The sequence below is a fragment of the Balaenoptera ricei genome, chromosome 18 (genome assembly GCF_028023285.1).
Source record: "Balaenoptera ricei isolate mBalRic1 chromosome 18, mBalRic1.hap2, whole genome shotgun sequence".
In the NCBI taxonomy this organism is placed as follows: domain Eukaryota; kingdom Metazoa; phylum Chordata; class Mammalia; order Artiodactyla; family Balaenopteridae; genus Balaenoptera; species Balaenoptera ricei.
Window position 1 is genome coordinate 18288537 of NC_082656.1, and position 27363 is coordinate 18315899.

The 27363-nt window shown below is 36.0% G+C and overlaps 1 protein-coding gene and 1 non-coding gene across 3 annotated transcripts in view; one reads left to right on the top strand and one right to left on the bottom strand.

The window, feature by feature from the left end:
* Positions 1 to 27363, top strand: part of KPNA3 (karyopherin subunit alpha 3) — an 89978-nt gene that overhangs the window by 57286 nt on the left and 5329 nt on the right. For both annotated transcript variants that reach the window (XM_059902732.1, XM_059902733.1), the window contains 12 exons: positions 3292 to 3381; positions 3575 to 3604; positions 3692 to 3744; positions 3884 to 3979; positions 7253 to 7338; positions 9341 to 9427; positions 9793 to 9962; positions 11381 to 11425; positions 23297 to 23428; positions 24361 to 24489; positions 27045 to 27149; positions 27248 to 27319. In XM_059902732.1, the coding sequence (XP_059758715.1) occupies positions 3292 to 3381; positions 3575 to 3604; positions 3692 to 3744; positions 3884 to 3979; positions 7253 to 7338; positions 9341 to 9427; positions 9793 to 9962; positions 11381 to 11425; positions 23297 to 23428; positions 24361 to 24489; positions 27045 to 27149; positions 27248 to 27319 (1095 nt within the window). The remainder of the gene's footprint in view (positions 1 to 3291; positions 3382 to 3574; positions 3605 to 3691; positions 3745 to 3883; positions 3980 to 7252; positions 7339 to 9340; positions 9428 to 9792; positions 9963 to 11380; positions 11426 to 23296; positions 23429 to 24360; positions 24490 to 27044; positions 27150 to 27247; positions 27320 to 27363) is intronic.
* Positions 12283 to 12389, bottom strand: LOC132352776 (U6 spliceosomal RNA). Its single transcript, XR_009498859.1, has one exon. It is a non-coding gene; the product is annotated as a U6 spliceosomal RNA (small nuclear RNA).

Sequence of the window (27363 nt, forward strand, 5' to 3'; positions counted from 1 at the left end):
TTTTCTTTTAACTTCTATGTTTTTCCCCCCAAATTACTATTGAGTTGTTTGGACCTAACCACCTGATAAAGGAAACTGTGGGGTACTTCCTTTGGCCTACACTTAGGCAGATAGACTGAGAAAGTTCTGGAAACTCTGGTATAAAGTAAATGTCAGCTAATTTCAGTGTTGTTCAGACTTTGTTCTCTGATCACAAAACAATTAAATGAGAAATCAGTGAATGAGATAGTTACAAAAACCTCATAATTGTGGGAAAAAAGTAAGCACTTCTAAATAGCTTGGGCATCAAGAAATCCTAATGGAAATTAGTTAATACCAAGGTATGAACAATAGGAAGATGCTACATGTCAGAACCTGTGCAATACAGTTGAAGTGTTACTTTACAAGAGAAGTTTATTGCAAGTAGAGAATAAAAAAATAGGAATTTAAGGGACTTACCTGGTGGCGCAGTGGTTAAGAATCTGCCTGCCAGTGCAGGGGATACAGGTTCAAGCCCTGGTCCGGGAAGATCCCACATGCCGCGGAGCAACTAAGCACGTGCGCCACAGCTACTGAGCCTGTGTGCTACAACTACTGAAGCCCGTGCACCTAGAGCCTGTGCTCTGCAACAAGAGAAGCCACTGCAATGAGAAGCCCACCCACTGCAATGAAGAGTAGCCTCCGCTCGACACAACTAGAGAAAGCCCGCACACAGCAACAAAGACCCAACGCAGCCAAAAATAAATAAATAATTTTAAAAAAAAAAGTACACCCATCACTCAGCACCCAGCTTCCTTGATTCTTAGCATTTTCCCATATTTGCCTTATTCTCACTTTCTCTCTGATATATGTGTGTGTGTGTGTGTGTGTGTGTGTGTGTGTGTGTATGTGTGTGTATATATATAGTGGCGTGGTGCCCCCTTACACCCTTAATACATCGTTAATACATCAGTTCATACACCTTTCAACGTAACCACAGTGTGTTTGTCAAGTTCACATAGATAAATTTCTACTATCCAATCCTTAGGCCCCCACTCATAGTTTGCTAGTTTTTCCCAATAATGTCCTTTATAAACCCAAGATCCAGTCCAGGATTAGACATTGCAGTTAGTTGTCATGTTTCTTAAGTCTCGTTCGATCCAGTAGTTCTTCAGTCTTTATCTTTTATGACAGTGTATTTGAAGAGTACAGACTGGTTTTTTAATAGAATGGCAGATTTGGGTTTGTCTGACTTTTCTCAGGTGGTTGTTATTACTACTACTACCACTACTATTATTGTTATTATTTTGGTCAGGAGTACCACCAAGGTGATATTGTTTTCTTAGTACATCAGACCAGAAGGCATACCATGTTGATTTTTCCTTTACTCTTTTTTTTTTTAATGTATTTGAAATTTTTTTTCTTTTTAATTTTTATTGGAGTGTAGTTGATTTACAATGTTGTGTTAGTTTCAGGTGTACAGCAAAGTGAATCAGCTATACATATACATATACCCACTCTTTTAGATTCTTTCCCATATAGGTCATTACAGGGTATTGAGTAGAGTTCCCTGTGTTATACAGATTCTTCCTTTACTCCTTTTTTTTTTTAATGTCACCGTTTTAAAAAAAATTATTTATTTATTTACTTATTTTTTGGCTGCATTGGGTCTTTGTTGCTGCGCGCGGGCTTTCTCTAGTTGCGGCGAGCGGGAGCTACTCTTTGTTGCGGTGCGTAAGCTTCTCGTTGTGATGGCTTCTCTTGTTGTGGAGCACGGGCTCTAGGCGCACGGGCTTCAGTAGTTGTAGCACGCGGGCTTAACAGTTGTGGCTCGCGGGCTTTAGAGTGCAGGCTCAGTAGTTGTGGCGCACGGGCTTAGTTGCTCCGCGGCATGTGGGATCTTCCCGGACCAGGGCTTGAACCCATGTCCCCTGCATTAGCGGGCGGATTCTTAACCACTGCACCACCAGGGAAGCCCTCTTCTTTTTCTCTGGATGATAACCTTTGCCACTTGGTCAAGATGCTATCTGCCAAGTTTTTCCTCTATAAATTAATAAGTATTTTGTGGGGAGCCACTTGGGACTATAAAATGTGAATGCATGGATTTTCATATTTGTGAGTTGCATTAATTTTAAAATAATGTAAAATTATTTATTTGAGTAGTTACTAAAGAAGTATGCTGTGATATAATTTGAAGTTGGTAATCTCTTAAGGATTAACATATACATAAGCATCTGTTTAAACATGCTTACTTGTACATAGCACACAGGTAGATGTCATGCAGATAAGCCAGTAAGCTTCAGATGTCTATTTCTAGTTTTAATTTTCTATTTGATCTGAATTTTAACCTCAATATCAATATCTCATCAATAGCTTTCTATTGTAATCAAACACTTCTGTAAATATTGTTTTGAAGACTAGAAGGTCTTGAAATTTTAAATTGAAAAGAATCTTAGATATCATTTAGTCTTTTATCTAATTTATTTTGACTTAATCCTGTAGACAAACTAAAATCTTAGAGGAAATTTTGGTTTAATCTGTATATTATGTAAAATGGCACAGGTTGCCATTACAAACAGTTGAAATCCCATAAAATGTAGAAGTATTCTGCTGTTAACAAAAGCCAGATAGGGGACTTCCCTGGTGGTCCAGTGGTTAACACTCTGCGCTTCCACTGCAGGGGGCACAGATCCAATCCCTGATTGGGGAACTAAGATCCCACATGCTGTGCTGTGCAGTCAGGAAAAAAAAAAGAAAAAGAAAGGTTAAGATGATTAAAAAAACAAAAAAGAAAAGCCAGATAGCAAGAGTTTAAATCTGAGATTATAGCAAATAGATAGCATTTATGCTAATGAATTCCCATTCCCCCCACTCCCAACAAACATACAAACCTTAACATTTTAGAAGTAAATTCTTTTTCATTAACCTGACTTCTTAATAAATTGCTTCAGGCAACCATTAGCAGTAAGTTGAAGAAAGCTAGCATACTAGTTGAAATATATTTGCTAGACTTTTATAATAATAATAATTTAAATTTAAAAATTTAAATCTTTACTACAGATTAGGAGGCACAGTATTGGTCAAAACAGTTGGTGCTTAATAAATTTTGTGTCTGTGTGTATGAATGCTGGCCTTTAAACCAGTTAATTTTGTTATCAAATCCAGAATGTGGCCTGTCATTGGTTTGCAGTATACACATTTAATTCATATTATCCTTATGTAGAGATTTTGTGTTTGTTTCATAGTTGCCTGATAAAGTTGAAATAATTTTAGTGGATTTTTCATTAACAGCAGCCTTCACGACTTCTTAGCTATTTATTGGTTGTCTTTCAGAACAAAAGAGATGAACACTTACTGAAAAAAAGAAATGTTCCCCAAGAAGAAAGTTTAGAAGATTCAGATGTTGATGCTGATTTTAAAGCAGTAAGTTACCTTGTTCTTATAAGGTGTTTTAAAAATAATTTTTATAATAACCAGAGAACTTCATTCTCAATCTAAGACCAGTTTTACAATGATAATTAAGGTATATTAACTATTATCTTTAGTAAATAGATTATTCAATAAATGTAATTTTGCTGTTAAACTCTTTGCTGAACTATCTTTTTTTCTTTTGAAGCAAAATGTAACACTAGAAGCTATATTGCAGGTATGTTATTAATTTAATATTTTCATTTTGAAGTATTTTGAAATTGATTTTTTTTTTAATTTCTGAAACTTACATTTGGTGTTGCAGAATGCCACAAGTGATAACCCAGTGGTCCAGTTGAGTGCTGTCCAGGCTGCAAGGTAAGTACTGATTTGTCCAGAGAGAGAATTAGGTGTCACGCCTAGGGTGTCTTAGCTCATAGTCCAGAAGTGGTACATTGTTATTTCTGTTCACAGTTTGAAAATTATAGCAGTTAATTTCTTGTATTTCTTTTTCTAGAAAGCTATTATCCAGTGACAGAAATCCACCAATTGATGACCTAATAAAATCTGGGATTTTACCAATTCTAGTGAAATGTCTAGAAAGGGATGATAAGTAAGTATAGATTTGACTCCCTGTTCACTTTTTTCAGCTAACTGAAAATTTGTGATTATTATTTAACCAGTGGGTTCCATTTGGTTTTGCATTTATCACATTTGTCATTTGTCATGTATTTTAATGTAATTTTCTTATTCTGTGATCATACTCAGTAGACCTAAAGTGCTTCTCTCTTCAGTTTATGAAGTGTGTGTATATTTTCTAGGAAAATTTTAGCTTCTGTTTATTGTCTATTCTAACTTATCTCAAATATTTATAGTCTTTATTTGTTAGTTGGTTTTTTTTTAAGTAATATTTTAAAACAACCCAAATAGTGTTTGAGTCACTCTTTGCTTATGAGTCTATATATAGATTAACCTCATGACTTGAGTCAACATGAATGGTTTCCAGAACTGAGTAGCTCTTTCTTACCCTGGGAGTATTCCAGCTGATCTACTGATACTCTGAGAAGTCTTTAACAGAACTCCAACCATGATTAGTTGTCTATCATCATGGTTTTTATTTGTGGTAAATTAAAAATAAGAGGGCAGATTATAATTTTCCAGAATAGAAAGGGAAAAACACCACTTGGTATCTTTTGAGGTACTGGCCCCATTTCTGTTAGTGTTTAGAGAGATCTCGGTGTGCTATATCTTAAACTTCATCAGTTTGAGTTAAGTGGGGAGAATGTAAGTTTCAACTCCAAAATACATTAAAACAAAGGCTAATTTTGCATTTAAGGGGCGTTTAGACTTGGGATATTTTGCTAAGTGTTGTCTGTGAGATTTTCAGGTGACTAGATAAAATGGTGGTATATAAATGTTTCTACTAAGGGTTTTCATTATTTAAAAATACTTCCTTCTGCTTTGATTATGTGCCACAACATCCCTCCAAAAGCCCATAACACTTTTTTAATACTATCATATATATTTTCTATAACAAGATTTATTTAAGTAAAAATAAGTTTATTTCAATTGTTAAACAAAAATTCTATTTACCTCTACTTTTAAGGCCCTCTTTTTGTTCTTGATTTGCTTTTCTTTCTTCTTCTCCTTCTTCTCCTTCTTCTCCTTCTCCTTCCTCTCCTTTTTTTTTTACTTTTTGGTCTTTGGCATGGGCTCATTTGTGTGGGTGTATCTGTGAAATACAGCATATATACAGAAGAATATGCTAAAATGTATGCAGACCTGTGTAACTACCACCCAAAGTAAAAATAGAAAACTACCACCAGTCGGTGGTCTCGATCTGACCTGGTGAATTTGTCATGGGAAATTGTGTCATAATATAAAAGGCCTATAGACTTTGGAGCCAAACAGACCTTGGTTTAAATCCAGGGTTTGTTGCTGACCAAAACCCAAGTAACATTTGAGCCTCAGATACCTCATCAATAAAATTTAGGTGGTTGTGAGGAATGAAAATAATATAAACAAAACACTATACAATATCAAGCATATAATACATATTCATTTATTATTTACTTATTGCACTCATTATTTATTTTTTCTCTGCCTTCTCTTTTTTTCAAATGACATCTTAGAAGACTTTCTCTAGCTTTGTAATTGTATTTTTTACATCTTTATGTTCTCTCATTTAAGGCCCTCATTGTCAGTATTTTGCCAAGCCACCTAGCCTAGTTTAATAACCCTTCTTCTTCTAGTCTGAGACAACATAAACTGTCTCATCATCTTTGATCTTATCATCCCTGTATTTCTCCTCAGCCTCGATACCCTCTTATTTCTTGCCTTTTGCCAAAGTTCATCATGTAGTTCTTGTCTGCTCCCTCATTTTCTCATCTGTTCCATCTTTTTAACCTCACCGCTTGCTGTATCGCTGACATTTATTCTCCTTAAAACCTTTTCCTTCTCGGATCTCTCTAACCTTTTGATATTAACAACCTCACTCTCTTTCTCTGATATTTACAGAGTTTCTTCTAAGTCCCTAACCTTTGGCTCCCCTTGGTTTTTGCTCACTACCACCCCCTCCTACCTTGGTATTCTATTTAAAAGAATTTGTGTTTTTCAGCTATCTATCCTAACAATGTAGATAATTTCTTAACAGATTTTTCCTACATTGGCCTTTAATCTTTTTTATCTATTCTGCATGGACTCCAACAGTGTTTTTTTTACTTCACTTTTCAGTAACACTCTATACTTAGTATGTCTGTAGAATAAATTCCAAGTTCTGAAGCCTGAGATTTGAGTCCTACTCCCCATACCACACACACAAACTTAGGTAACCTACCCTTCCAGTTTCATCCCATGTTATATTTTTGCATACCTTCTTGGCTTTAGCTCTCTTGATCCCTTCATAGTCATCTGTACACATCATGATCATCCCACCCATGATACTTTTATTTGTATTTCCAGCTGTCAGTGCCTTTCTTTCTTTATCCCTCTTTGAAAATCTAGTTCAGTTTTCCCTTTCTTTGTGAGGTCTTCCATCACCATTCCAAATTATAATGATCTCATCCTTTCAGCAAAATTATGTAGCCTTGTAATATCTCTGGTATGTAAAGCAGATGGTGTAGTGGAATCACAGCTCTAAGACCTGTCTAGAGGTTGTGGCAGTGATTCAACTGAGATGATGAGGGCTTCAGCTAACACAGTGATATTAGGGATGGTGCTATAAATATAAGAAATATTTAAGAGGTAAAATTGATATGACCCTATTGATTAGATGTCTGTGGGAGAGGAAGGAGTCAAGGAAAATAATGACTGGCTAAAAGTTGCAACTACCGGACTTCCCTGGTGGTGCAGTGGTTAAGAATCCGCCTGCCAATGCAGGGGACACGGGTTCGAGCCCTGGTCCTGGAAGATCCCACATGCTGCAGAGCAGCTAAGCCCGTGCACCACAACTACTGAGCCTGCACTCTAGAGCCCGCGAGCCACAACTACTGAGCCTGTGTGCCACAACAGCTGAAGCCCGAGTGCCTAGGGCCTGTGCTCCACAACAAGAGAAGCCACAGCAATGAGAAGCCTGCACACCACAGCAAAGAGCAGCCCCCGCTCACCGCAACTAGAGAAAGCCCATGCACAGCAATGAAGACCCAACGCAGCCAAAAATAAATAAATTAAAAAAAAAAAAATGTTGCAACTACCAATGGACATAAAGAAGTAAGTTTATATTGACTGACTTTGAGAGCAAATGAGACATTCAGGTGGAGATAGCCAACAGGCAGTTGGACATAATAAGACAAAATTCAAGGACAAGGTAAAGGATAACCGTATAATCTGCAGGTCATAAATGTAAATGGTAGTTATGTGTCTAAAGATTTTTTATTGTTTTTTACAGTCCTTCATTACAGTTTGAAGCTGCGTGGGCATTAACTAATATAGCATCAGGAACTTCTGCACAGACTCAAGCTGTTGTACAGTCTAGTAAGTAAATTAGTTAATTGAATTCCTTACTTGCTGGACCCTTTTTTTTTTTTTTAAGGGAAGGAAGTGGTGTTTTATTTAAAAATTGTGAATATTATAAGTTACTTATGATAGTTGATATCTTTCCTATAGCTATCATTAATCTATCACTGAATAATTTTAATTGTGGTTACTAAAAAGTGAATAAGAGTTTTATCTTTTTGGGTCAAGACCATCTCCTAATAATAGGGTTTAAATTTTCTATTCCTAATGTCTCCAAGGTGCTGAATAACTTATGTCTTTTAGCTTGTAACGTATATTTTTAAAATTTTGCTTACCTCAAGATGGGCTAACTATTATTAGCATGTTGACCCAAACTGTCAATAGCTCTTTGAAAAAAACTGGATGTCACCAGGTAGTCTTAAAGTGTGGGACACTTAACTGACTTCAGGTGGTACTTAAGGTGATTCTAGTAGTAAATGATATAGCAATAAGTTACATTGAATCAAGTAGTGAGAATACTATTTTCTTTCACTTTTGTTTTAGATATTTCAGTAATGTCAAAGAGAAGATTTCTAGGTAGATGTTAGATGTAACAAAAAGGGAACAGCAGATTTTAGACTAGGGCTTTCAATAGAGACTAGTAGGTACAATTGAATAACAGTGTTTTGTTTTCATTTTTAATTTTTTGGTTATCTTCTATGTGTGGTGATTGATACTGGTATTCTATTTACAGAAGTGATGAATAAAATTAGTTAAAATACAAATGTGAGTCGATTCAAACCCTCATACATTGCTGGTGAGAATGTAAAATAGTGCAGCCTCTTTGGAAAACAGTTTATTAAAAGGTTAATCATAGAGTTACCATATGACCCAGCAGTTCCCCTACTACATGGAACCAAGAGATATGAAACCATGTGCACAGAAAGACTTGTACAGAAATGTTTGCAGCAGCATTACTCATATTATTCATAATAGCCCCAAAATGGAAATAACCCCAGTATCCATTAGCTGATGAGTAGATAAACAAAATGTGGTATACCATTGAATACTATTCAGCAATTAAAAAAAATGAAATACTTATACATGCTATAACATGGATAAACCTCAAAAACATTATTCTAAGTGAAAGAATCCAAACAAAAAACTACATATTATACAAGTTCATTTATATGACGTGTCCAGAAAAGGAAAGTCTGTAGAGACAGAAAACAGTAAATGGTTGCCTAGGGCTGGGGGAGAGAGTAGTAGGACTTCTCTGGGTATGGGATTTCTTTTGGGGGTGATAGAAATGTTGTAAAATTAGATTGTGGTGATGCCGACACAACTCTGTGTAAATACTAAAACCATTGAATTGTACACTTAAACAGATAAATTATATTGCATATAAATTATATCTCAATAAAGCTATTAAAAGTGTGAGTCAGTTTTAATTTAAATGTTAAATAAATAATACAGGTAGTGCAGAGATACAGCTAAAATCCTAGAGGTAGTGCACAATTGACTGAAATTTAAGAAAAAGTGATCTAGCTTATGCTTAGTTTCTACAGGTAATGAATATGATACCAGTGTTTTGGAATTTCAGTTAACACATAAGTTATGTAAAGAGTAAGGATTATAATGATAAATTATCTTGAAATATAGGGTAGGCCTGATATGGGGATAATCATTTCTTTAGTTAATCCCATGTCAGCAATTGGATCATATTGACTAAAGTATTATATTCTAAGGTTACATGTTCAGGGTAGAAATTTTTTTTAATGAATTATAGGAAAAATTTTATGCTGCTGTTTTCTTTTAATTAATAATATAATAGCAACTTCTAGACACTGTCAATAGGTCTGTTACATGAATACTACTAGGGGAAAACACTAAAATATATTTAGGGTAAAGGTATTTGCCACATTTATTCATTCAGTGAATTATCATTGGGCAACTATAGTGTGCCAAACTCTGTATACAGGCTGAAATCTATGACTCTTCAACATTTTGCAGTGTAAATATTAGTTTTTCTTTATTATAGATGCCGTACCTCTTTTTCTAAGACTTCTCCATTCACCACATCAGAATGTTTGTGAACAAGCAGTATGGGCTTTGGGAAACATTATAGGTAAGTTGAATTTAGGTTTGAAAAGACTCCAATTAAGTATCTTAATTAACTTTTTTCCTACATTGGCATAGCCATTACACACTATGTTTCCTCTAATTTTAATGTGGGTTGACTACCTTCTTGTTTCATAAATACTAACTTAAGATTGTACCTCTTTGAAATGGATATGCAATTTGCTATCAGGATTGGTAGGTTAAATTTGTGTTCCCCAATCAAAGTCTGGAGAAATAGCAACACCTGATGCCCTTGACTAATGGTGAGGAAACATAGAACATCAGTGTCCCAACATGAGCCATTGCATACATTTCAGACTTTCTCATCCTGAATGTAATTTTTTTTTTTAAATACAATTTTCATTTCTGTAGGTGATGGTCCTCAATGTAGAGATTATGTCATATCACTGGGAGTTGTCAAACCTCTTCTGTCCTTCATCAATCCCTCCATTCCCATCACCTTCCTTCGGAACGTCACATGGGTCATTGTCAATCTCTGCAGGAATAAGGATCCCCCACCGCCTATGGAGACAGTTCAGGAGGTAAATGAAGAAATGCAAAGGCCAGATGGTATATTTTCCCTATGTTTATGCTTTAGATTTTCATGCACAGGGAATGAAATAATGTATATACTGATTTCACTGCAGGTATGAGATATTTAAGTAACGTATAATACTTAATTTTGACTCCTGTGAAATAAAAGTTGAGACTCTATGGCACCAGAGTGAATGTCAGTCCACCCTAATTCAAGCAGAAAAATACAAAAGAAGAAAAAAATCTCAGTTTTATTACTACATTGCATTGTTGGTTTAACACTAAAAAAATAAGGGATTGCTACAGATAAAACTGGTCTACTTATATGCAAATGTTCTTGAGTGAATTTGCATTAAGTCCAATCGAAATTTCCCTTGATTCCTGACAAAATTAGTACTCTTAATATGTGGCATGCTTTGTGTTAAATCTGCTAATTAAAGCAAAGTAAAATCTTTGCTATTTACATCTAATTTGTAAATGGATCTGAGTATTTTAAGTTTTAAAAAATCCTATGTAACCTTTAATCACTTGACTGTGCAGAGAAATATTGACTGTGAATCTTTAATCTTCGTAATTGATATCCTTCACAGTCTTCTGCCACCTCTTGCCCTTATGGAAGGGGTACTTAGTGATTCTCCCTGCTACTGCCCCCTCCCTCCCAGGTTTAAAAGAAGATCTGTAATGCCTGAATTCAACAAACTTTATACTTTATACTGGTCATAATTTTCTTGACTAAATCTGAGGTTGAAAACTTTAATTTGACTCAAGTAGCTAAATAAAATCTTATTTTTACTTTAAGCAGATAAGTGAGACAATGACAGCAGTTTTAAGAATAGCTTTTTAGTTTTTTTTAATAATGCACTAGTTTTTCTTTTTAATATTTATTTTACTTATTTATTTATTTATTTATTTTTGGCTGTGTCGGGTCTTAGTTGCGGCATGCGGGCTCTTCGTTGCAGCACGTGGGCTCTGTAGTTGTGGTGCATGGGCTCAGTAGTTGCAGCGTGCGGGCTTAGTTGCCCTGTGGCATGTGGGATCTTAGTTCCTCGACCAAGGATCGAACCCACGTCCCCTGCATTGGAAGGCGGATTCTTAAAATAGCTATACTACATACTTGCATCTCCATTCTTTCCAGTTGACATATGTCATAAAGAAGGTTATTGAAAACAAATGTTTTTCCTTTAAGGTACATTAATCTCTGCCAGACTTACTTGAATATTTCAATTAGACATCTGAAATATTTTTTTGGTTTTTCAGATTGAATTTATCATATTTTTATTTTCCTAATAGAGATTCAAACAAACTTAATGTTGTTTTTCTTGCCCTGCAAATAGTATTTACTGCTCTTTTTAATCACAGTTATTCATTTTTACAAAGACGTCTTCATCAACTCTAGTATTATTTATTGTTTGTCTTCTTTCCTCAGATTTTGCCAGCATTATGTGTCCTCATATACCATACGGACATAAACGTAAGTAAAGCAGAAGCTCAGATTTGGGATTTTGCTCTGGATGGGACTGAAAGGGTTTTTATTATTATTTTTTAAAAGGGTTATTTATTCTTATGCTTTTAATAAGTGTCAGCATATATCTTATTAACTTGTCAATCTTCCACAATGTATGTGGTTTTCAGAAACAGGATTAAAGTTAAATTAAGTTTGTATCTTACATCATTCAGATAGCAAAAATGCTAACTTTAGAGAAATTATCACATACGTAGTTAATTTAGTTATTTGTATCATAATAGTAGTGTTTTAAAGTATTAATATTTATAAAGTGGTAAAAGCTTTATAAAGCTTCTTCATATTTTTTTAAAATCTCATTTGATTCTTAAAATAGGTAGGCTAGATATTATTGTCCCCATTTTACAGAGTAAGAAACTGGGCCTCAGGGAAACATTAAGTGACTTACCCGAAGCTGCAGAGTTTGTAAGGGTCACAGTCGGTATTTAAAACTGAGATCTTCTGATGACAGATCGTGTTTACTTTCTGTGAAACCACACTAACGCCCATGCTACAACCTTTTGAGATACAATATTGAAGGATATCAAGTATAGTTTTATTTTTATTTTTTTAACATCTTTATTGGAGGATAATTGCTTTACAGTGGTGTGTTAATTTCTGCTTTATAACAAAGTGAATCAGCTATACATATACATATATCCCCATACCTCCTCCCTCTTGCGTCTCCCTCCCACCCTCCCTATCCCACCCCTCTAGGTGGTCACAAAGCACCAAGCTGATCTCCCTGTGCTGTGTGGCTGCTTCCCACTCGCTATCTATTTTACATTTGGTAGTGTATATATGTCAATGCCACTCTCTCACTTCGTAAAAATATGGAACGCTTCACGAATTTGCGTGTCACCCTTGTGCAGGGGCCATGCTAATCTTCTCTGTATCGTTCCAGTTTTAGTATATGTGCTGCTGAAGCGAGCACTCAAGTATAGTTTTAAATGCAAAGGCATCTTTACATGATTTGTTCATTACATGAGATTTAGTTAAGCAATTACTATATATATGCCGGCAAATTTTTTATCAGGCAGTCTGAAAATTCTCCTGAATGTAGCAAGGCTAAAAGTTAAATTCTTCCACAGAGTAAAACAATGGATAAATTTCAGTGAAATTTCAGTGAATTTAGAACTGATTCTAGCGTTGATCTAGCATTAATTTGGCTTCTAATGTTCCAACTAAGATCTCTTTCTGATTTGTTGTATGTTTGTGTTTTTATAATCCTATCTTTGTTTATACACACACACACACATAATATGTATGTATGTGAGTGTCAGAATTATGTGTGATTTATCATTGGGATGAGGAAAATGCATCTTTGCTAATAACATTTCTCAAGAGGCAATGTATAGTTCCTGTATAAATATTGAACTGCACGTTTCGCTAGTTAATTTTAGGACTTAAAGTTCTTAGGAGGGTGTCTTTTAAAGGTAACTAAAGTAACTTTTTATTTGTGAAGTGTTAGCCTGAACTGTCATAAAAATTAAGTGAAAACTGTTTAGTTATATACTGTCCGGTTTTCAAAATGGATGTAAAAGTGACTTAGCAACAGATGTAAGTTAATAAATATCTTAAAAGAAAGGGGGAGGAGGTAAAATTCTTTTTATAAATGTATTTGTTGTTATTGAATGCTAAATTTAGTCCTAAGCTTTCTGAAAGCCAAAATTAAAAGGCAAAAAAGCAAAATATCTGATATTTCCATCAAGACATTTCCCCTAGGACATTATGAAATTGATTATAGGCAAATAAAAGCTTCCACCACCTATTGGTCTTGTTAATTTGAAAGCTAGAGGTATTAAAGTGACGAAGTACTGTAGTTATAAGTATGTTTATCGAGTTTAACAAACACAGATTGTTCCACTTAAGCCAGAATTGCACAGAGAATTGTAGGCACAGAGATGAAGAAGACATAGAGGCCCTGCTCTCTAAGACCTCGACATTAGTAGCAGGTAAAAAGAGTGAATGGAGTGAACTTTTGTCAGTTACTTGCTATACTAAATCTGTTTCTATAATCTCCTTTTATCTTACCAGCACCCTTATGAGATAAGTTTTGTTCTCTTATTTTACAAGTAAGGAGATTGAAACTTAGTCAAGTAAAATAACCTAACTAAGGTCATACAGTGCATAAAAGCCATGGCTGAGAATTGAAGCCAAGTCCAAGGCCTATGCTCTTTCATACCATGATCACATAAGCACACAATATGTGTGCAAACAAACAAGAAAGGAAAAGTAAAACAGAGGAATGACCAAAATGCTAGAATTACAGAAGCACATATTCTCTCTGGCAACCAGAAAGCTTCATTGAGGAAGTAACATTTGAAATAAGCATTATAAGGAGATGGTGGTGGAAGTGGTGATAGAAGTGAAAAAGATGATTATGTTAATAGTTAGCATTTATTAAGGGTTTAAAGTGTGCCAGGCACTGTTTTAAGTACTTTTCATATGTTTACTCATTTATTCCTTATAAAAATCCTATGCGATTGGTTACTATAATTATCTCCATCTTACAAACAAGGTAAAAAGAAAACAGATAGTTAAGTAATTTGTCTAAAGTCATACAACTAGGATAAGAAGGATTTTGTCACGTTGAAAAGGTCATTTCAGGTACGTGAGGAGCAATAATAAGGAATCAAGAGAACACATGGAGGGTGTGGAGAATACAGGTGGTTAATAAACCAACACGTTTGCTGGGGAGTTAAGTTTCAGGGTTTTGAATGCTGTTTTAAGGAATTTGGGCTTATGTTGTAATCAGTGCAGAGTCATTGAAGATTTTCAAATAGAGGAGTGATATGCTCATGTCCGTTATAGTCAGATAACTTGGAAAAGGCAAGGAGGGTCTGGAATGGGGAAAGTTTGAGTGTAGGCTGGCCTATTTTACTATCATAATAGGTTTAAGGAAGTTGATGAAGGTATGAACCCAAAGCAGTAATGGTTAGGAGAGAGAAAGTGAGTTAGAACTTCAAGAGGAAAGGATCAAAGAGAAGGAGAAGTAAAAATTACTTTGGTTTCTAACTTGGCAATCTAAATGGATAATAATGCCATGAACCATCAGGAGTCAAGCAAATGGATGAGACTGGTAGAGGAAGATGATGAGTTTATTGTAGGACAGACACATTCATTCTGATTTATTTGTTGTTTCTCTGTAGTAATGTTTCCAGGAAGGAAAAGGCCATACATCTTTGAGATTTATCAGTACTTAAGAGATTCATGAAAATATGGACATGGAGTAAGATTCAGAAAAAGGGCTAAAAATTGAATTCTGAGGAATTCTCTGCATTTGAGCAGTGGTAACAAGGGAAAAGGAACCAGCCAAGGAGTGTTTTAAAGTAGAGAGACGGAAGCATAAATTGTGAAGCAAAGAGTGGGGAAAAAAATAAGGCAGAGATTTAGCAGGTTCTAGATCATACAGAGTCTTGTATACCACCTTAGGATCCATGTATCCTCTTTATGTAGCTGAGAGGGAGCTACATTATGGATTGATAATTTATACCAATTATGAGTGGAGTGTAGATTTTAGAGGAAAGTGGAGTTGAGAAGACAGATCGGTGTTGATTTTGTGGTATGAATGAGAGAAAATGAGGACCAAAACCAGAGCTTAGACATTAGGAATAAAAAGACAAGGGAGGACTGTAGAAATGTTTAGATGATAAATTTGCTGGGTTTGATATGGGTGGTGAGAGAAGAGAGGAGTCAGGGATAATACCCAACTTTCTAACTTGGGTCTTAGGGTAGGACACAACAGAAAAGAAGAATAGCAGCAAGGGGAGGTATAAAACAGCAGGAAAGACTTCATTTATGAGACAGTCACTAGTGGGACTGCTGGAGAAGCTGCGTTAGGGTGTGGAGAGAATTAGGTGGTTTATGAACATTCATATGCCTTTGTGACGTTAGAAGAAGCACTGAATATTGACCCCCAAGGACTAGAGAAGAAATCTGGACTGATTCAGGTCAGTCTGTGTTCATTTGCTTTCTAGTTATTGTGCTTCTTAAAGTTAAGGTGCAATTGCAGTGATTCTGTAGCATTTGGTTTTCCTGTCCTTTTTGAAGTTGTTCATCCATGGCTTGACATGCCCAGATAATTTTGAGTATTATCTAACTTTTGATACAAATCTACTGCTGTTACAAATGAAGTTAATCAGTTGTAGCAGATTGGTTATGTGCGGAGACTTGATGGTTAGTGACACTTGATGATATGTCAGGGGTCCCCAAGACCACCTTCAGGTTCAGTGATTTGCTAGAAGGAATCACTGAGAAGCTTTTATACTCATGCTTGTAATTTATAGCAAAAGGGTACAGATTTGTTTAGGGAAAACTCAGTCTTTTCCTTCCTGTATAGGGAAAAACCCAGTTCTTCCCTACGGTGCATATCTCTCCTATGTGTCTCCTTCACTACTTGTACAGAACACTTCACTGCTCATACTTCTGGTCACCAAATGTGTTGAGCAGGGCTTGGGGGGAGGGTGCCCCACAACAACAAGTAAGTCTCTGTGACCCATTAGGTGTCCTACAATTTAATTCAGTTCCAACACTACCCAGAAATAGTGTCAGATCCCACAGGTTAAGAACTCAGTCCCACATGATGGCCACCTCTTCCCCCAGCCCACAGGCACACTTCAGATGCCAGTCACAAAGTCACAAGCCCTGTGCTTCTGCCCACCCAGCTATAGATTAGAGGTTTCAAAGACACCCTCCTTGGGTTCTATTACTTTGCTAGAGCAGCTCAAAGAACTCAGGGAAACAGTTACATTTACTAGTTTATTAAAGGATATGAGAAAAGATACAGATGAACAGCCAGATGAAGAGATACATAGGGTGAGATCTGGGAGGGTCCTATCCCCGTGAAGCTGGGGTATGTCAGCCTCCTGGTGTGGGTGTGTTCGCCAGCCGGGAAGCTTTTCACACCCCCTACTGTTGGGATTTTATGGAGGTTTCCAAATGTAGGCATGATCAGTTGTTAACTCTGCTTCTAGCCCCTCTCCACTCTCTGGAGAGTGAGGAGCAGGGCTGAAATTTCCAAGCTTCTAATCATGGCTCGGTCTTTCTGGTGACCAGCCTTCATCCAGGAGGCCATCCAGGAGGCCATCCAGAGTTACCTCATTAGAGCAAAAGATGCTCCTAGTGCTCTTATCACTTAGGACATTACAAGGGTGTCAAGGATGGGGTCAAAGACCAGATACTGGAAAAAGAGACGCTCTTAATGTTCTTACTACTTAGGAATTTGTAAGGTTTTAGAGCCCTGTGCTAGAAACTGGGGGCAGAGACTAGTATATTTCTTACCATTTCACAAGATTAAAATCAACAAAGGCTAAAGGTACATAGGGCAGAGTTTAGGAGGACCCAGGTGCAAGTTTCCAGTTGTCCTTTCCCAGTAGATTGGTAAGGACAATACTTTATTCTCCCATCAACCATGTGTGGCGACACATATCAAGTATTACCAACCAGGAAGCTCCTGAACTTTGATGTGTCCAGGGTTTTTACTGGAGAGTCAGTCACATAGGCTGACTGACCTTAACTACTCAGTCTCTATCCCCTCCCAGGAGTCAGACTGATACAGTGTGGCCCAGGGTCTCAGGAATGCAATGTTATTAATAAGCAGGATAATCCCAGGGCTCAGAGGTTATCTTGAAGGAGCTGATCAAGGACCAGTCCTTTCTTTGGAATGTATAGGATTTGAGCACCCTGAGCTTACTCAGTTACCCTTTACTGCATATAAGGATAAGTATACAGTTTTAACTTGGTTCAGCTCTAGTTGTCTCTAAAGCATGTGTGATGTTAACATTCCATAGACATTCTACAGACACCTACTAGGAAATGCTGTACATGTTAATAGCAGTTTTCGGTAAGGGTGCCTAACAGGACATGATTTGTTAGCATATTTACTGGAGGTGGTAAAAATTGGTAAAGCTCTTTGAGCTGAGTATATTATTGTTTGGAGACTTCAGATTGCTAGAGATTTTCCTTTGGCTCATAAGATACCAGTTTTCAAGAAGTTTGTTCAATACATTGACCCTTTGAGTTGCCTATCTTTTCCGTGTGTATATGTGTCTCATACTGTGTGTCTAGAGATCAGCTTTCTAGCAGTCTTCAAGTACATGAAATATTGCTGAAGTAAAAAAATTTAAATGTTTCTAGCCCAGAAAAAGACACAGTGAAAAATAAAGTAGCTCAGGATTGCCAAAGACTTCATTGGCACATGATTAATCTGACTATTAGCTGGAAGGAAAAGAGTTCACTCATTGACTATTAGTGACTGTAAAAGCCAGACATTTTACCATAGAAATCCAGAAAAAGGGAAAAACCAAGAAAAAAGAATATTGGAGGAGGTGTAAAATAGCAGAAGCAGCTCAGATGGGAAAAGGCAGCAAAAGGTAAAATTACAAATGTCAAAGACATTGAGCAGCTGTTAGCCTGATTATGGAGATGAGGAAAGCAAACTGATGAAAATAGAAGAAACTAGAATAGCCTGATAATCTTGTGCTGTGAATTTCAAAGTTTTAAAGCATTTTTAAAATGAGATTTTCAGTGAAGGCCCAGTATATTATAAAACAAAATTAAAGAGAGACTAGAAGAGTCTTTACAGCTTCAGGGGGCCTGTGACCTAGCTATAGCTTACTTTCCCCCACCGGCCTTTGAGGTGGTGTCATGAAGATCCAACCAAAAACCATTAATTGATCTCAGCTTAGAAATCTTAAATATTTCATTTTTCTAGGCTACTGTATATTAGAAAAGAATGGTTTTCTGCTAATAGTAGGGAGGTATAATGGAAAAAAGTTACCTTTCATTTAGCAGCTTCCTAAAACATCACAGGCCAAGGCAACCAAGTATTGTTCTGCACAGTATTCCATTTTGTGGCTATGGTTTATTCAAACACACTATTTTGGGTAGGCATTTAGGCCATTTCTTGAATTTTGCAAATATGAATAATGTAGCGGGCAGTAATCCTGTGTGTTTTCATATTACTGGAGATATATTTCAGGGTAAATTCCTAGAAGCAGATTGCTAGGTCAAAGAGTGAATGCATTATAATTTTTGTTATACACTGCCAAATTCCCTGCCTTAGGGGCTGTGCCATTTGCATTCCCAGCAGCAACATACAAAAGTGACTTTCTTCATGGCCTTGTCCATGTGTTGTCATTTTAAAATTTTTGCCACTCTATGAGAAACTGTATCTCATTTTTAATATGTGTTTCACTTGTTGTGAGTGAAGTTGACCTTGATTTCATATGTTGAAGAACCATTTTTACATCTTTGCAAATAGCCTGTTCATCTTTATTGCTCATTTTCCATCAGATTTTTGGTCTCTTTTCCTTGGCTTTTAAGAGCTCTTTATGTATTAAGGACATTAACTCTTTATTTGTGAGATATATATATATAATCAAATATTTTCCTAATTTGTCCTTTGGCTTTGATATGTTTTGCCATGCAGTTTTCTCCTTTTTATGTAATCAGATTTATCAGTCATTCCTTTTGTTGAATCTAGATTTTTTTCCTGAGTTATAGATGTTTTATTATGTTAAGGAGATATCCATAAAATCCCATTTTGAGTGTTGACATCAAGAATGAGTGTTGGAATTTTTCAGTGTCTATGGAGATGATTATATGATTTTCTCCGTAAGTCTATTAATATGACATATATTGATATTCCTAAAATTGAACCATCCTTGCATTCCGTGAGAAATCCCACTTGATTATCATATATTATTTTCTTAATGTAGTATGGGATCCTTTTCACTAATATTTTATTCAGAATTTTTACATCTCTATTCACATAAGATATTGGTCTACAGTTTTTTTATGCTATCTTTATTCGGTATTAATATTGTATTTTTATTGCATTTTACAAGTTTAGGTATTAACATTATGTTTCATTTGTTTTCTATGCTCTGGAACAATTTATATAGCCTGGGGTCTATCTGATCTTTGAAGATTTGATAGTTTCCCCCTTGAAACCTTTTGGGTCTTGATACTTGTGTGATTAGTTCCCTGATAATTTTCTCTATTTTTGCTATTGAAATTGGCTTGTTGAAGCTCTCAATTTCTAGTGAGGTTAGTTTTTTGTAAACTACTGTCCAAGGAAATTATTCATTTCATCTAGGTTTTCAATTTTGCTTGCATTTAAGTATGCAAAGTAACCTCTTCATGATTTTTTTGTTTTAATTTACTGTTTCAAGAGTTATTTTCTTCATTATTTCTTATTTTGTACATTTGTGCTCCTCCTACCACTTCTCTAATTAACTAGGACTTTTTTTCAATTTTTTCAAAGAACTAGGGTTCTGATTTTTAATTAGATCTGTGGCTTTTCTGTTCTTTACTTCATTACTTTTTACTTTTGTACTTACTGTTTCTTTTTGCTTTCTTTTGGTTTGCTCTGGGTTTTTTTAAAATTTATTTATTTTTGGCTGCGTTGGGTCTACATTGCTGCGCACAGGCTTTCTCTAGTTGTGGTGAGGGGGGCCCCTCTTCCTTGTGGTGCGTGGGCTGCTCATTGCAGTGGCTTCTCTTGTTGTGGAGCACGGGCTCTAGGCGCACGGGCTTCAGTAGTTGTGGCTCGCGGGCTCAGTAGTTGTGGCTTGCAGGCTCAGTAGCTGTGGCTTGGGGGCTCTAGAGCTCAGGCTCAGTAGTTGTGGCACACAGGCTTAGTTGTTCTGCGGCATGTGGGATCTTTCCGGCCCAGGGCTCGAACCCGTGTCCCCCGCACTGTGCCACCAGGGAAGTCCCTGCTCTGTTCTTTTTCTAGCTTTTTATTTGGGATCTATTTTCATTCTTTTAAGTTCTGTTGTATACATTTTTAAGGCTATGAACTTGCCTTTGAACACTGCTTTAAATAAATCCCATAGATTCTGATATGTGGTGTTTTCATTATAATTTTCTAGAAAATTTTTTCTGTTTTGTTGTTTTTTTTTTTTTAATCCGAGTTGTTTAATATAAGGCTCTTAAATTTCCATATGGTATTTTGGTATTTATTAATATCTAATTTTATTGCCTTGTAATAGTTTTATAATATTTCTGCTTTATGTAATTGATGTTTTCTTTGGACCTAATAATATTTTTGTGCTCCATATGCAAGTTTATTAACTGTTATCAGGTTTAAATTTCGATGTATATTTATAAAATCTATATCCTCACTTTTTATCTACTTGACTTCTCATACTGACAACAGTGTATGAAAAATCTTTTATCAGTATATTTTTATTTTTTTCTTGCATCTTTTTAGTTCCTCCTTTGTAGTGGTATTTACAGGGTTACTTAGCGAATAGATGTTTTTAACAGTTACATGTTCATTATAAATTGTGGGATATAGCTTTACAAAGTAGCCTTCTTTATTCTTTGTAATACTTTGTAGAATGAATTCTACTGGTCTGCTAACAGGATTGCAGTCTCTGCTTTGTTATCATTTACTTGGTGTACCTTTGCTTGTCCCTTTATTTTTAGCCTTTTTGAATGACTGTTTTAGGTGTGTCTCTTGTATACAACATAGAATTGGGTTTTGTTTTAGGAGCCAATTTGAAAATCTTTTTCTTGTTACAGGTGAGTTAAGCCTGTTTCATATTGTTTGATATGCTTGGTTTCAACTCTGTCCTGTTATTTTGTGTTATAATTTCTGTGTGTTTTATTTTCTACTTAGTGTTCTTTCTTCTCTCTTTTAAAAATTTCTTTTGGTATTTAGGAATGTTTATTTTTGTTCTAATGTTACCTTTATTCTTATACCTTTTATAATGCCTTTTGTTTTTTTACTGTCTGGTTTGATAGGTTTAAATGGTATTTTTTGACTCCTGTCTTTACCCATACAGCAAGTGATGAGCTTATTTCTGTTTTCTCTTTTCTCTCACCTCATTCTCCCATTTTTGAATCTAGGTTTGTGTCTTTTGCCCAATTTGGGAAGTTTTCCGTCATTATTTCTTCAGATATTTTTTTCAGTTTCACCTCTCTTTCTGGGGCTCTACTGACATAAATGTTATTATATCTTTTGTTATTATCCTACAGTTCCCTAAAGCTCTGTTCATTCTTTGCAATCTTTTTTTTCTTGCCCAATTGGATGATTTGTATTGATCTGTCTTTGAGTTAGTTGATTTTGTTTTTTCTTCTCTCCCTTCTACTGTGGAGTCCTTCCAGTGAGTTTTAAATTTTGGTTACTGAGTTTATTAGTTTTAAAATCCATTTGGTTCTTCTTTATTTTTCCTATTTCTTTGCTGAGACTTACTATATTTCATTTGTTTCAAATGTGTTCATAATTGCATGCTGAAGTGTTTTTATGACAGTTACTTTAAAATCCTGTCAGATAATTCCAATATCTGCGTCATCTCAGTGTTGGCATCTGTTGGCTTTCTTTTCGTTTTTCAGTTGAGGTGATCCTGGTTCTTGATATGATGAGTTATTTTCAGCTGTAGCCTGCATTTTGAGTGTTATGTTATGAGACTCTGATTTCTATTTAAATCTTGCTACCTGTTACTGCCAGACTTGGTAGTAGACAAGCTTCACTCACACACACAGCATCTGTAGACACCCTCCAGCAAGGAGGCTTTCCTTGTGGGGGTAGGATGGTACATGGGTGGAGTTCTCAGGCATACCTTCTGTCCTCCCATTTGTCAAGTGCAATATTTCAATTTTTCTGGAACATATAACATTTAAATTATTCTTCCACTCTTATCTTCACATTTGTGTTAGTCTTTGATCTACAGTGAAATATTTCTTCAGTTATCTCTTAGTTGAATGAAGCTCATCCTCTGGTAAAGGTGTCAGCAAATTTTTCTATAGAAGACAGATAGTAAATCTTGTAGGCTTTCTGAGCCACATGGTCGCTGCCCCACTAAAGTGGAGTAGTTTTACTAGGATGTGTTACCTTTAAGCTCTTCATTCTGCTCTTCTCTGAAGTCTCACATAGCCTTAGGGCAGGAGGTCCAGACAAAAGGTAGAATTTAGTTTTTTCTCTTCTTACAGGTAATTTGAAATTTGTAGCATTCTCAGACTCCTAGTAATGTTGAAGTTGCAGGCTATATGTGGTTTTATTTGCTCTTGTTAATCCATATACTTTTTTGAAGGTTACTTGGAGAGATTTGAATTCAGGTGGCTGCTGTTATTTTAGAGCATCAAATGTCTTTAATTTGAATATTCTAATAGGAAACATCTCTGGATTTCACATGAGATCAGGCCTGTGCTTACATTCCTCTGTGAAGACACCAAGGAAAACCACATATAAGCTCTTTGACTTTGAATGAGTCAACAAACCTGAGCTTGTTTTTTATTATTTGCAAAATTAGATGGATGTAAGGCAGGGTTTATACTGTATGCTCTTCAATTGGGACATTTTTCAAGAAATTTACAAATAATTAATTGTTTCCCCAAAGTTAAAATGCCAAGCCATTTCTTTTATGTTTACTTTAATAGTCTGAAAAATTGCGTTGCTCAACATGTTTGAAAACTACTAACATGGATAAATGATCTCTTTGGGCTCTTCTAAACTGGAAGCAGCATGATATATTGGTCTCATTCTATGTATAAAGTGTTTCCTTGTGATTATTGGGTATTTAGTTTGTGGGGTCAGGGAGAATTACTTTTCTGCCTGTTTTTAAATTTATCTACCTAATATATAGATATGGAAGTTAAGGTAGAAGTTGTCCCAGACTTCTGTGTCTCACTTTCGTGGAGAGTGGCCTGAGGTAGCCATTGAGAGAGTTTTATCTACTACGTAGTAGATGTATCAGCTTAGCAGATATTTTTGCTACCAAGCTAAAACAAAATTCAGTTACTTTTTATGTCACCATTCCATAAGTGTGTTATGTATCTCAAACATTCAAACAAATACATTAAGTGGTAATTCTTTTTTATTTCCTGAAGATTCTTGTGGATACTGTTTGGGCACTGTCATACCTGACAGATGGAGGTAATGAGCAGATACAGATGGTTATTGATTCAGGGGTTGTGCCATTTCTTGTGCCCCTTCTGAGCCACCAGGAAGTGAAAGTTCAAGTAAGTACTTAAACATTTTTTCTTACTTGTGTAAAGTTTGTATTTGCTATAACTAGTTAACTTGTACAACCAGGCTTCAGTTCTGTCTATATGCACATTTCTTCAATATTTCTTGTGCTATTTTACTGAATCTGCTTTTGTTGATTTCTAAATCTTCATCTCATCCAGATTCTTTGCTGAGTTGCAGACTCATATAGCCAATTGTCCTTGAGTCCTTAGACATATCCTCTAAGAACTCCATTATCATTTCAACCAGACAAAAATGAACATACCATCTTCTCCCACAAACCTGCTCCTCTTCCTATATCCCCTTGCAGTGGACAGCATAGTCCAAGCTAGAAACCTTGATATTCCTCCTCTTGTCTCCCCTCCATTACGAAACCCTGTCAATCCTTATTATATAGCTTTCAAATCTGTTTTCTCCTTGTATCTAGAGCCACTGATTTAGTTCAAGATTTATTTTCTTTCCTCTGGGTAATTGCAACAGCTTCCAAACTGCATTTTCTCCTCTCCCTCTCGTTTCTCCTCACTCTAATTAGGGATACATGGCTGATAGATCTGTTCATCCCACTTCTGCCAAAGTGACTTTCTAGATAGAAATGTGTGCCTGTTAGAGGCCTTTATTAAAATCTTTCTGTGGTGCCAATTTAGTAATAGGTAAAAATAGCTGTTAAAAAAGGACCTTTACAATGTTTATTTTAATATTTTTTCCAACTATTTTCCACACAATTTTTCTATATAGTTCCAGTTTTCATAAGACTATTGTTTAACGTTCAAAACTACTTCCCAGTTCTGTGAAATGATTTGTGTAAGAATGCAGTAAATTTTAATCATTCACCCTTTGCATTTTTACATTTTCTCAGGATTATAAAGAACATAGTATCAGTTTCATCATAAACAAATTTATAGAAAACATTTTATCCCCACCCCAGACAGCAGCACTCAGAGCGGTTGGCAACATAGTGACAGGTACCGACGAGCAGACCCAGGTTGTTCTCAACTGCGATGTCCTGTCACACTTCCCAAATCTCTTATCACACCCAAAAGAGAAGATAAATAAGGTAAGGCATATAACAGCCTTGTCAGTGCATTTCTTTCTCTTTGTATATCTCAATTTTGACTGCCTTCTTGTTTCTGTTTCTGTTCCTGTTTGCTTGTGATCCTCTTCAAAACCACTCTAGTTAAGATGAGAATTATTTCAAATCACCTCTGCAGTTATTTTGTTTCAGTTTTTAATTGCTTGCTATTAAGTGCTGCCATGATCATCACAGAATAAAATTATTTTTATATTAACCAATGTTTTTATTTCAATAGATTGAGCAGTAGCAAATTAGTAGCCACTAGATGAGAGTACATATAAAATTTTCCATTGGGTGGCCTATATCTTTTTTTTTTTTTTTTTTTTTGCTGGTGTGTTTTATAAACAAATCATAATTTAATCTCCCTATGAAATTAGACTGAACGAAAAACTGCAGTGCCTAAATTAAAGGATCATTAAAATTGCTTTTTTTTTAAAAAAAGATTTTAAGCTTAAGATACAATCTTACTGTTAAATATGTGCTTAAGTACTCTAGTCTTCATGTCTGGCTTATTTCATATTGCATGTTTTCAAGGTTCATCCATGTTGGAGCATGTTTCAGAACTTCATTCCTTTTTATGGCTGAATAAATATTCCATTGTGCCTATATACCATATTTTGTTTATTCGTCCATTTGTTGATGGATATTTGGATTATTTCTACCTTTTGGCTACTATGAATAATAATGCTGCTAGGAACATTGGTTTGAGTCCCTGCTTTTAGTTCCTTTGGGTATATATCTATGAGTAGAATTGTCAAGTCATATGGTAATTGCATGTTCAAGTTTTTGAGGAACCACCAAGCTCTTTTCCATAGGAGCTGCACCATTTTACATTCCTACAAGCAATGTTATGAGGGATCCAGTTCCTTTTTTAAATTATTATTATAGCCACCCAGTACTGTGAAGTGGGGTCTCATGATTTTGATTTGCATTTAATTTAATACAGTTTTATCTGCCTGAAATGCCACTATCCCTCAAACTAACAAAACTGATCATTTCTTCTTTGTCATAATTATATTTATATAGTTGCATGACTATAATTTGACAGTTGGATTCTTTTTTAATATTTATTTATTTATTCATTCATTCATTCATTCATTTTGTCTGCTCTGGGTCCCAGTTGTGGTATGCGGAATCTGAGTTCCCTGACCAGGGACTGAACCCAGGCCACGGCAGTGAAAGCGCCGAATCCTAATCACTAGACCACCAGGGTACTCTCCTACAATCTTTTAATTGTAGAGGAGGAAGAAGATACACATTTGACACTAAACTTATAATAAACCTATTTGTTCATGACATAAATCATTTAAGGTTACAATAAAATTTGTTATATAGACCATCCTAGACTAGTTAGAAGCTTAAGTTCTAAATATATCTTGCAAGTAAAAATTTTTTTTAATTATTTATTTTCTTTATATTTTTGGCTGCACTGGGTCTTAGTTGTGGCGCGTGGGATCTTTGTTGAGGCCTGCGGGATCTTCCATTGGGGCGCTCTGGCTTCTCTCTAGTTGTGGCGTGCGGGTTTTCTCTCTCTAGTTGTGGTGCGCAGGTTTTCTCTCTCTAGTTGTGGCGCGCGGGTGTCAGAGCACGTAGGCTCTGTAGTTTTGCGGCACGCGTGCTCTCTCGTCGTTGAGGCACGCAAGCTCAGTAGTTGCAGCGTGTGGGCTTAGTTGCCCCGTGGCATTTGGGATCTTCCCAGACCAGGGATTGGACCCACGTCCCCTGCATTGGAAGACAGATTCTTTACCACTTGTCCACCAGGGAATTCCCTGCAAGTAAATATTTTTACAATAAAATAATTCACCTTTCTTAGAAGTAGTTTTAACACAAAGTATTAGGAACTTCAGTCTTTTATTTATTTCTATCATCTGTCTTTTAGAGGGACCTCATGCACCAAAAATACAAGGGCCACGAGTAAAGACTTTTGTCTGTTTTTTTCACTGCCGTATCACCATTGTCTAAAATAGTGCCTCCGGTATAGTCCTAGGTATCTATATTATTGAAGGTTATGCTAGGTTAATGGGCCCAGATATTATGGATAGAAGTTTCCTTATATGTTTAAAATGGGAGATTCTGTATAACCTAATCACTCTTAGATGCATTTCCCTTAATGCAGCTGAGGTGACTTGTTACTGTATATATAAACTACATTAAAATAAAAATATAGGGCTTCCCTGGTGGCGCAGTGGTTGAGAATCGGCCTGCCAATGCAGGGGACACGGGTTCGAGCCCTGGTCTGGGAGGATCCCACATGCCGCGGAGCAACTAGGCCCGTGAGCCACAATTACTGAGCCTGTGCGTCTGGAGCCTGTGCTCCGCAACAAGAGAGGCTGCGATAGTGAGAGGCCCGCGCACCGCGATGAAGAGTGGCCCCTGCTTGCCGCAACTGGAGAAAGCCCTCGCACAGAAACGAAGACCCAACACAGCCAAAAATAAATAAATAAATAAATAAATAATTTAAAATAAAAATAAAAATATAAACACGTTAAAGATACAATTTTTCAAATAAAGTTGCCCTTTATTTTGTTCAATTACAGGAAGCAGTGTGGTTCCTTTCCAACATTACAGCAGGCAACCAGCAACAAGTTCAAGCTGTAATAGATGCTGGATTAATCCCTATGATTATTCATCAACTTGCCAAGGTCAGTCATTGTTATGAGTTCATCATGTCTGTTAATATATTATAACCAAGACTTTTTGACCAAAAAATTCATTTTAACATTTCTTTTTTAACCTTCAGGGGGACTTTGGAACACAAAAAGAAGCTGCTTGGGCAATTAGCAACTTAACAATAAGTGGCAGAAAAGATCAAGTGAGTTTGGAAAAAAACTGTTAATAGTTGTTAATACTGGAAAG